At 52.4% G+C, this 10,557-nt stretch overlaps 2 protein-coding genes across 3 annotated transcripts in view; both read left to right on the top strand.

Moving 5' to 3' along the window:
* Positions 1-10,557, top strand: part of sostdc1a (sclerostin domain containing 1a) — a 441,057-nt gene that overhangs the window by 185,987 nt on the left and 244,513 nt on the right. The window lies entirely within an intron of this gene.
* The window catches only part of atp2c1 (ATPase secretory pathway Ca2+ transporting 1), a 20,371-nt gene that overhangs the window by 7,619 nt on the left and 2,195 nt on the right, over positions 1-10,557 (top strand). The window contains exons 1-26 of one of the 2 annotated variants that reach the window (XM_036215790.1): positions 488-615; positions 1,864-1,968; positions 2,231-2,347; positions 2,441-2,530; positions 3,168-3,203; positions 3,285-3,346; positions 3,465-3,573; positions 3,640-3,795; positions 3,872-3,940; positions 4,611-4,686; positions 4,752-4,818; positions 4,893-5,017; positions 5,098-5,195; positions 5,294-5,389; positions 5,573-5,662; positions 5,908-6,012; positions 6,084-6,240; positions 6,315-6,485; positions 7,188-7,285; positions 7,357-7,407; positions 7,573-7,739; positions 7,825-7,893; positions 7,981-8,097; positions 9,945-10,092; positions 10,161-10,256; positions 10,326-10,467. In XM_036215790.1, coding sequence (XP_036071683.1) covers positions 1,900-1,968; positions 2,231-2,347; positions 2,441-2,530; positions 3,168-3,203; positions 3,285-3,346; positions 3,465-3,573; positions 3,640-3,795; positions 3,872-3,940; positions 4,611-4,686; positions 4,752-4,818; positions 4,893-5,017; positions 5,098-5,195; positions 5,294-5,389; positions 5,573-5,662; positions 5,908-6,012; positions 6,084-6,240; positions 6,315-6,485; positions 7,188-7,285; positions 7,357-7,407; positions 7,573-7,739; positions 7,825-7,893; positions 7,981-8,097; positions 9,945-10,092; positions 10,161-10,256; positions 10,326-10,467 — 2,581 coding nt within the window. In that variant the 5' untranslated portion in view covers positions 488-615; positions 1,864-1,899. Of the gene's footprint in view, positions 1-487; positions 616-1,863; positions 1,969-2,230; positions 2,348-2,440; positions 2,531-3,167; positions 3,204-3,284; positions 3,347-3,464; positions 3,574-3,639; positions 3,796-3,871; positions 3,941-4,610; positions 4,687-4,751; positions 4,819-4,892; positions 5,018-5,097; positions 5,196-5,293; positions 5,390-5,572; positions 5,663-5,907; positions 6,013-6,083; positions 6,241-6,314; positions 6,486-7,187; positions 7,286-7,356; positions 7,408-7,572; positions 7,740-7,824; positions 7,894-7,980; positions 8,098-9,944; positions 10,093-10,160; positions 10,257-10,325; positions 10,468-10,557 lie in introns of those variants that run through there. The other variant, XM_024258373.2, reaches the window with a different exon arrangement.

The following is a 10,557-nucleotide window of genomic DNA, read 5'->3' as shown; positions in this document are numbered from 1 at the left end:
TCCATTGATCCGTGGAAACTTTTGTTGTGAGTGCAGCTGTGATGTCCGACCTGGTTCCGTTTGGAAAAGGAGGGAATGTCAGGAAAATCGTGAGGGGGAGGGGGAGGGGGGGGGTCACTGATGAGACTGACGCTCCACATGAATGATCCGATTTTTCCAGACGGGTTCCTGTTTGCTCGTCTCTGTAAACTGTTGACAGTGTCAATAAAGTTTGACATCAAACAAGGAAGTAGCTGACACACAGATACAAACAAGCAGTCTTTACAAAGGTTGCTAAGCAACCAGGAAGTGCTGCTGGATGCAGATCTGAAACAGATATTGGTCTCATAGGCAGCAGCTGATGAGGCTGCAGGCGCCGCAATCCCATCATGCTCTCCTCAGACGCAGTTCCCCTCCTGCCCCACAGGGGGCACATCAGCCCGGAGAGCCAGGATGCAGCTCTAAGCTCCATCAGCTGATTATCAGTCTCAATCCTCTCAGTGTATCAGCTCTGCTGAAGGCAGAGAGGAACCGGCGCCGGGCCTGCACTGCCGGGCCTCTGCAGGTGAGCGCTCAGGTGGACTTGACCCCAGGTGGAGTCCTGATGGAGGAGCATCATCGGACCTGAACCTGAACGTAAGAAAAGAACTTTCCTGTTTGTGTCTGAGGAGGAGAGTCTGACATCAGCGCCGCTCAGGAGACCTGCTCACTGTCACACACGTGCACGCAAACATGCATGCACACGTGCACACTCACATACACACGCGTGCACAGAAACCCATATACTCATGTGATAAAAACTGTCTATGGGTTGGTTTCAGTGCTGAGCTCTGGTTCTGGTTCTGTTCCTCTGAGGTTCTGCAGGTTCTCCACCTCTGCTGCTGTTCTGTGCAGTGAACAGAACACGTGTAGATGACCGGAGCACGATCCGGACTTTGGACTCTGCTGCATGCGGAGGACCGAGCAGGAACACGGATCCGGCTGTGTGGAGCGGGGGGGTGGCAGCCTGAGGGGGAGGAGCTTCTTCCTCACACCTTCTGGTCCTTCTGGAAGGTTCTGTTTGTCATCATTGATCATGGGACAGTGCAGCAGGTACCCCCCCTCGACCTGTTTATCCAGAGCGGCGTGCGGCGGCGCTGCCGGCGTCCTGCTGTCCTCAGAGGCAGCTCGGGTTTCGGTGTCGGATCTTCCTGTTTGTTCATGGCTTCAGCTGCAGGGGGGAAACGGAGACATCCACCCGTCCAACCGGATGATGAAATCCTGAAATCCTGAGAGGAGGAGGGAACCCCCCCCCCACACACACACACACACTAGCTCCACCCCCCAGAACAGAGTTAGAAAACAGGAGAAACTTGGAAAGGAGAACTTCAGGATTCGAATGACTGAGTCCACCTTTAAAACCGAGGGGGGGGGGTTCCTGAAGATGCAGGAAGCATGATGGAAATGTCTGCTGGGTAAAGGCGGTGAGGAGCATCTTCTCACCTGAGCATCTTCTCACCTGAGCTGTTCTCACCTGAGCTGTTCTCACCTGAGCTGTTCCCACCTGAGCTGTTCTCACCTGAGCTTCTTCTCACCTGAGCTGTTCCCACCTGAGCTGTTCTCACCCGAGCTTCTTCTCACCCGAGCTTCTTCTCACCTGAGCTTCTTCTCACCTGAGCCGTTCACATCCAGGTCAGAGCTCGTTATGGGGGTCTTTCTGTTTCTGGAGGATGAAGCATAGATCTGTCTGAATATTGGCTCCTCCTCCTGTAGTACACATTCAGGATTCGTTCTCCTCCCTGATTGGTGTGTGTGACGTGGTCCCTCATGGGTCCAGCAGGAGGGTCACAGGACGTTCTCGAAGCAGCAGAACAATTCCTGAGGTTTCTTCTGTTTGTCTTCCAGCTTTCTGAGAGCCCGCCCTGCAGTGAAGATGAGAACATGGTTCCTGTACTGACCTCCAGAGAAGCCAGTGAACTCCCGGTTAATGAAGTAGTGTGCTCCCTGCAGGTACGGAACACCTGAGGACCAGCTGTCGGTCTGCTTCCAGTGTCTTCTGTCAGAATGAGATGAACGTCTTTGATGACGCGTCAGTCCAGACCTCCTCGTTCATCAGTCATGTGATCTAATCAGATGATTCCTGCACCAGACCACTCGCACGTGCATGTGGTGGTCCAAATATGAACCAGCGTCTGCGGGGACGTCTGCGCTGCTGCGCAGCCTCCATGCAGCCCGTCTGCTCCATAACCTCCAGCTGCTCTGCTGCCAACAGGCCGACCTGCAGGGGGGGCTGACCCAGGAGGAGGTGCGCCGCAGGAGGGCGTACCACGGCTGGAACGAGTTTGACATCAGTGAAGATGAGCCGCTATGGAAGAAGTACATCTCTCAGGTGAGACGCTGCTGGTCGAAGGACCCCAGCTAAGTGATGGGGGGTGACCTGTTCCTGCTAACCCCCCCTCGACCTGACCTGTCCTCTCTGCAGTTCAAGGACCCCCTCATCCTGCTGCTGCTGGCGTCCGCCGTCATCAGCATCCTCATGCACCAGTTTGATGACGCCATCAGCATCACTGTGGTACGCCGAGCAGCCACGCCCACATGACCACACCCACATGACCACACCCACACCTAGAGGCAGACACCTGCACAGGCCTGGAGCACAAATGGTTAAAAACAGACAGCAGAGGAGGAATTTCAGGGATTATATTATATTTTATTATTTTATATTATTTTATATTATATAATATTGTATTTTTTATTTTATATTATGTTATATTTTATTATATTATTTTATATTATATTATATTATATTATATTTTATTATCTTTTATTATCTTTTATTATATTGTATTATTTTATATTATATAATATTTTATTATATTTTATATTATAATATCATATAATATATGATATTATATTTTCTTATATTATGAGCTGAGGTCAGCTCTGTTCACATCGAGGTGCAAAGAAAAACAAAAATGTGCAAAACGACTGACATAGACATAAACTGCAGTTAAAGAACTCTCCAGAAAGTCTGATCATAAACTGTACATGAAGTGTTGGAGAGAAGACAGAGGCTTGAGCTTCCTAACATCCAGAACCGCCTGAAGCTTCACACACAGAACCCGGTCCAGACTAGAGAAGAACTTTCATTCAAGTAAGTCCAGGAAGAAGCTGCAGGATTAATGAGACGTTCTGTTTGTGCCTCACAGGCCATCATCATCGTGGTGACCGTCGCCTTCGTGCAGGTAGTGCATGTGTGTGTGCGTGCATGTGCGTGTGCGTGCGTGTTTGTGCGTCTGCAGCTGCTCCATCTCCTGTCTCCTCAGGAGTATCGCTCAGAGAAGTCTCTGGAGGAGCTGGGGAAGCTGGTTCCTCCTGAATGTCACTGGTGAGTTCCTGTTTTCTCCTCGACGGTCACATGACCATCGGTCACGACAGCGGCGCTCCATCGCCGCCTCCGAGTCGGGAGGAGGTCTGACCGCCCGCCTGTCTCTGCCCCCCCACAGCATCAGGGAGGGCCGCCTGGAGCAGATGCTGGCCCGGGAGCTGGTTCCTGGGGACACGGTGTGCCTGTCGGTGGGGGAGAGGGTCCCTGCAGACCTGCGGCTGTTCGAGGTGTGGGGGGTGTCACAGTGACATCCAGAACCGAGCCGGAGGTTCTGACGGAGATCTGTGTTTCAGGCCACCGACCTGTCGGTGGACGAGTCCAGTCTGACGGGGGAGACCACGCCCTGCTCCAAGAGCTCCGCCCCCCAGCCCACATCTGCCAACAGGGACATCGCCTCCCGCAGCAACATCGCCTTCATGGGGACGCTGGTGCGCTGCGGGAAAGCCAAGGTATGTGCAGACCCGCTCCGTCTGCTCTGGACCGGACCGCTCCAGAACCAGCAGGTCACTGTCCTGTGTTCCTCAGGGCATCGTCATCGGAACCGGAGAGAACTCCGAGTTTGGAGAGATCTTCAAGATGATGCAAGCTGAAGAGGTTCGTGTTCCAGAAAGAACTCAAGAAGTTGTTTCTCCTGCAGCTCAGACGTTTCTTCTTCAGCTGAGACGTTTCTTCTCCTACAGCTCAGACGTTTCTTCTTCAGCTGAGACGTTTCTTCTCCTACAGCTCAGACGTTTCTTCTTCAGCTGAGACGTTTCTCTTTTCCTGCAGCTCAGACGTTTTTTCTTCAGCTCAGACGTTTCTTCTCCTGCAGCTCAGACGTTTCTTCTCCTGCATCTCACACATTTCTTCTCCTACAGCTCAGACGTTTCTTCTCCTGCAGCACAGACGTTTCTTCTCCTACAGCTCAGACGTTTCTTCTCCTACAGCTCAGACGTTTCTTCTCCTACAGCTCAGACGTTTCTTCTTCTACAGCTCAGACGTTTCTTCTTCAGCTGAGACGTTTCTTCTCCTACAGCTCAGACGTTTCTTCTGCTACAGCTCAGACGTTTCTTCTCCTACAGCACAGACGTTTCTTCTCCTACAGCTCAGACGTTTCTTCTCCTACAGCTCAGACGTTTCTTCTCCTACAGCTCAGACGTTTCTTCTCCTGCAGCTCAGACGTTTCTTCTCCTGCAGCTCAGACGTTTCTTCTCCTGCAGCTCAGACGTTTCTTCTCCTACAGCTCAGATGTTTCTTCTTCGGCTCAGATCTTGTTTGTGTCCAGGCTCCAAAGACTCCTCTCCAGAAGAGCATGGACCTGCTGGGGAAGCAGCTGTCTCTGTATTCGTTCTGCATCATCGGTGAGTTGTGGACCTCGTCTCCTGTCGTGGATCTGCGTCCTGCTGAGCGTTCTCCCATCTTTCAGGGGTCATCATGCTGGTGGGCTGGCTGCAGGGGAAGAAGATCCTGGACATGTTCACCATCGGTGTCAGGTAGCGTCACGTCCTCCCTCAGATGTGGGGGCCACGCCCGACTCTCAGAGCTGTCCTCCTCTCCGATCCTTCAGTCTGGCGGTGGCTGCCATTCCTGAGGGTCTGCCCATCGTGGTCACGGTGACGCTGGCGCTCGGCGTGATGCGGATGGTGAAGAAGAGGGCCATCGTCAAGAAGCTGCCCATCGTAGAAACTCTGGGTACGGCGTTTGCACTTCCTGTGAGGGGGCGGGGCTTTCCTGATGAAGCTGTTTAACGTCCGCTCCTGTTTCTCCGTCAGGCTGCTGCAACGTCATCTGCTCCGACAAAACAGGAACTCTCACCAAGAACGAGATGACCGTCACGCAGCTGTTCACGTCAGACGGGCTCCACGCCGAGGTGGGAACCGCCCCCACCCCCGACGCTCTGTTCTTATTCTGTAGCAGTGAAGAACCGTCAGTGAGGTGGAGCTCTGTGCCCTGGGTTTTGTCTGGCAGGTGACCGGCGTGGGGTACAACGGAGCCGGAGAGGTTCTACTGAGCGGAGACATCGTCCACGGATTCTCCTGCCCTTCAATCAGCAAAATCGTTGAGGTGAAGAACCGGAATCCTCCTGCTTAAGACCCCCCCGCGTTACGTAACAATACGACACAAAAGTCTTCTAGAATAAGACGCAGACAAACAGGATGACTGTAGCAGCTCAGGAATGTGTGCACGTGGAAACCGTGCATGTGCTCCACCTGACAGGCGTTAAAGGAGGTTCTGGTTTCTCCTCAGGCCGGCTGTGTGTGCAACGACTCGGTCATCAGGAGCAACAACCTCCTGGGACGTCCCACCGAGGGCGCGCTCATCGCCCTCGCCATGAAGGTAACGTGACCCGCCCCCTTCTGTTCTTCAGGTCACGTCTGTGGTGCTGGAGAGAGAGGAGGATGTACCCCCCCCCCAAACATCACTTCTGACCTCAGGTGACGGTGTGAGATTGGAGTTAAGTGGGCGGGGCTTCAGGTCTGAAAGGTTTTTCTCTCTGTGGACTCGAACCCGCGGCCTCCCCGGCCTGAGGCGGACACTCCCCCCTTGGCCGCTCCCCTTTACCTGCTGAGCTCTGTGTGCAGATGGGTCTGGAGGGCGTGCAGCAGGAGTACGTGCGTCTGGAGGAGCACCCCTTCTCCTCTGAGCAGAAGTGGATGGCGGTCCGCTGCGTCCACCGTACCCAGCAGGTAAGGAGGTGGGCGGGGCATCTGGGCGGGGCTCAGGCGTGCCGTTGCCGCTCACGGTTTCTGCTCTGCAGGACAAGGCGGGCGTGTACTTCGTGAAGGGGGCGTTCGAGCAGGTGGTCCGCTTCTGCAGCTCCTACAACAGCAGAGGCGCCGCGCTGCCGCTCAGCAGCCAGCAGAGGGAGCTCTACCAGCAGCAGATCAGCTACATGGGCTCCTCCGGCCTCCGAGGTAACTCCGCCTCCTCCTGGAGGGCCGCCGCCTTGCTCCTGCTCACTGTCCCCTCCCTCCCTCCGTCCCCTCAGTGCTGGCCTTCGCCTCCGGCTCTCAGATGGGGAACCTGACCTTCCTGGGCCTGGTGGGCATCATGGACCCCCCCAGAGAGGGGGTCAAAGAGGCCGTCAGCACGCTCATCAGCGCCGGGGTCACCGTCAAGATGATCACCGGAGACTCTCAGGAGACCGCCATGTCCATCGGTGAGAGGATGGTCCTCCCCTCCTCCTTGTCCTCACTTCCTCTTTTGCTCCTCCTCCTAATGGTCTGGCTCCTCCTCACCTCCTCCTTTGCTCCTCCTCCTAATGGTCTGGCTCCTCCTCACCTCCTCCTTTGCTCCTCCTCCTAATGGTCTGGCTCCTCCTCACCTCTCCTCCTCCTCCTCATGGTCTGGCTCCTCCCCTCCTCCTCCCCTCCTCAGCTCCTCTTCCTTTGCTTCTCCTCCTAATGGTCTGGCTCCTCCTCACCTCCTCCTTTGCTCCTCCTCCTAATGGTCTGGCTCCTCCTCACCTCCTCTCCTCCTCCTCATGGTCTGGCTCCTCCCCTCCTCCTTCACCTCACCTCCTCCTTTGCTCCTCCTCCTAATGGTCTGGCTCCTCAGCTCCTCTTCACCTCCTTTTTTGCTCCTCCTCCTTCTGGTCTAGCTCCTCCCCTCCTTAGCTCCTCCTCCTCATGGTCTAGCTCCTCCCCTCCTCAGCTCCTCCTTCTTTGCTCCTCCCCCTCATGGTCTGACTCCTCTCCTCCTCCTCATGGTCTAGCTCCTCCCCTCCTCAGCTCCTCCTTCTTTGCTCCTCCCCCTCATGGTCTGGCTCCTCTCCTCCTCCTCCTCACCTCCTCACCTCCTCCTCCTCCTCATGGTCTGGCTCCTCCCCTCCTCCTCACCTCTTCCTCTGCTCCTCCTGCAGCCAGCCGCCTGGGCCTCCTCTCCAAAGGATGCCAGAGCCTGTCAGGAGAGGAGGTGGATCACCTGGACCTGCAGCAGCTCTCTAACGTCGTCCCCAAAGTAGGAGACCCCCCAAACCCAGCGGCCCCCACCGTGTTTGGGGGCGTGACCTAACGCATGTCTCTCCGCAGATCGCCGTGTTTTATCGAGCCAGCCCGCGGCACAAGCTGAAGATCGTCAAGGTGAGTCCAGGCGCCTCAGAGTGACGCTGGGGGGTCGCGGGTCAAATAGCTCCTGAACGCCATCTCCCATCATGCCTCTGGGCGTGGAGTAGTTGCAGAGTTTATGGGAAAGTTTCCCTCTGTATAATCCTGGATGTTAGAAACCGCAGCAGTTTCTCCCTACAGTCCCTGCAGAACCTCGGCGCCGTCGTCGCCATGACGGGAGACGGCGTGAACGACGCCGTGGCTCTGAAAGCCGCCGACATCGGCGTGGCGATGGGCCGGACGGGCACGGACGTCTGCAAGGAGGCAGCAGACATGATCTTGGTGGACGACGACTTCCAGACCATCATGTGAGTCTGAGCCGGCAGGTTTTGGCGTTTCCTGTTTCCTGTTTCCTGCTTCCTGTCCAGATAAGAAACGAAGGTCTGCCTGCAGGTCGGCCATCGAGGAGGGGAAGGGGATCTACAACAACATCAAGAACTTTGTCCGCTTCCAGCTGAGCACGTGAGTCAGAGCTCCACCCCCACTGTGCGGCAGGTTGTCCCTCCGCCCTCTGACCCCGCCCTCTCTGTGTCCCCTGCTGGTGGTCAGGAGCATCGCAGCGCTCACGCTCATCTCCTTGGCAACACTGATGAACTTCCCCAACCCTCTGAACGCCATGCAGATCCTGTGGATCAACATCATCATGGACGGACCGCCAGCTCAGAGGTACAGATGCATGCTGGGACGTGTAGTATCTGCTGCAGCGTTGTGTCTGAGTAGAAAGTACCCAGAGGCCGCAGCTCCTCGTCTTCATCCAGGATCCTGATGTTTCTGTCTGCTTTTCTAAAACGTTGATGCAAAATTGGAATTTATTCTTCTTTTTCCAAAAATACTTTTCAACTGGAGGCTGGATAAGGAAACGGTAAAAGGGAGAACGCGTGTCCTTCTAAAGCTGTTTTCTGAAGGCATCAACCTCCCACCAGGGGGGTGAGGCTTCAGCGCCCCAAGGACACTTTGACACACGGCATGGGGGGATTGAACCTGTAATTTTCCGATCAGGAGTCGACCGTCCTACCGCTGCACCACAGCCCCAAATGATTATTTAATGAAAACAATCTCCTGTACCATGAGATTTTGTGGGTGTTTTTTTTTGGATAAAACTATATATATATATATATATATATGTTTTTATTTGTAGTTCCTGCAAAAAAACAAAAATTATAAAAGTAAATGAATTTTTTTTATTCCCAAAAAGCAAAACTTTTTTTTTTCTAAGTCAAACTTGTTTAATTTTTTTTTATTTGCATTTTATGACATCATTCATTTAAGAAAGACAAACACAACAAACCTACGAGATGATCAGCATCTAGAATAGGGCTGCACGACTATTCGACTATTAAAATAGTCGACGAATAATTTGGTCGTCGTTTTTTGTTTGTTTTTTTCCTTGTTTTGATCTTAAAACTACCGTTCGCGTGTTCTAATGCCGGGTCTGCCTTTGACTTTGTCACGCATGTGCAGTGGATGTAGGTAGTGAGAGGATGAAAGTACTGATGTACATTCTAACATCTCCTGCTTTTCTTCCTTTTTAAAATATAAATTTCCCTTTTTTATTTATTTTCTTTGTTTCTATGGACATCCTCAGGTTTTATATGTATATCTTCAGTTCAAAGATGTTATTAGTGTTTTGCTTTAATAAATGGGCCTCAGTCAGCAAATATTTTGAGTGTGTTTATATCTGCTAATAGCTTTTGAAATACTTGATAAATGTTTTATTAAATATATGTTTTACAACTTAAAAAAAATACTTGCAGGCTCTTATTTAGTTTTCTGTATTTGATTCAGATGACCTCATTTGATTTAAGTCTTAATGCCAGAAACAAATGAAGGAGAAAAGCTGCAGATTCATTAAAAGATGAATAAACTATTGTCTTTATTTTAGTTAGAATATAGCTTAAAGACCTCAAGTTTAAAGATAACGATGGTTAAGATGAGTGTTTTACATCCAGTCGTCGCACGAACCGATTAGTCGACTAATTGAAAAAAATAATCGGAGATTAGTCGACTATTGAAATAGTCGTTTGCGGCAGCCCTAATCTAGAAACCGAACAAAAGTCCGGGATGACCGGCTGATGTTTGTTTGGTTGTTGTAGTTCTAGGACTACAAGCTTTGTAGTTTGGACAAAAAAACTAAAACAAGGCACTTATTTTGATTTTTTTTTATTCTTTTTTGTGAAAAATAGTGAGTTCCTGATGGAGTTTAGATTCTTGGGTTTTTGATCAGATGATTGTCTGGTGTCCTCACCTGTATTTGCAGCTCCACCTGCAGTGGGCGGAGCCTATTTAACCAATGCAGCATGTTTAGCTTAACTAGAGATCAGTTTTTCTGTGTAACTAACAGAATAATTTTATTTCAGCTCAAACATTTCTTCAGTTTTTAGCCTCCTGTCTGTCGGTCACTCGTCACCTTAATCTATTATCTGTTATTCTGAAACTCATCATGGATCAGGAAACAGGTGTTTTAGGTAGAGCGCTCACCTGGGCTCGGTCTAACCGCGTGACCCTGTTAACAGTTTGGGGGTGGAGCCAGTGGACCGCGAGGTGATCAGGAAGCCCCCCCGGAACGTCAGAGACAGCATCATCACGCGCAGCCTCATCGTCAAGGTCTTGGTGTCGGCCATGATCATCGTCTGTGGGACTCTGTTCGTCTTCTGGAGAGAGGTGGGCGGTGCCTGGCGGGAGAGCCAAAGCCCCGCCCACACTGAGCTGACTTCCTGTTTCTGTTCCAGTTGCAGGACAACGTGATCACTCCCCGAGACACCACCATGACCTTCACCTGCTTCGTCCTATTCGACATGTTCAACGCTCTCAGCTCGCGCTCTCAGGTAACCCCGCCCCTCTGAGGCCTCGGCTGGCGCTCTGCTGGCGAGTGACGGTGTGTACCGTGTGTCCAGACTCGGATGGTCCATGAGATGGGGCTGTGCAGCAACCGGACCTTCTGCTATGCCGTCCTGGCCTCCATCATGGGTCAGCTGCTGGTCATCTACTTCCCTCCTCTGCAGAGCGTCTTCCAGACGGAAAGCCTCAGCGTCTTCGGTAAGGTCGGCTGGTCCGGGCCTGAACCCTTACTCTGACCCCGCCCCTAACTCTTACTCTGACCCCGCCCCTAACTCTTACTCTGACCCT

The sequence above is a fragment of the Oryzias melastigma genome, linkage group LG16 (genome assembly GCF_002922805.2).
Source record: "Oryzias melastigma strain HK-1 linkage group LG16, ASM292280v2, whole genome shotgun sequence".
Taxonomy (NCBI): domain Eukaryota; kingdom Metazoa; phylum Chordata; class Actinopteri; order Beloniformes; family Adrianichthyidae; genus Oryzias; species Oryzias melastigma.
Note: the sequence above shows the minus strand (reverse complement) of the source record. Positions and strands in the feature narration are given on the sequence as shown.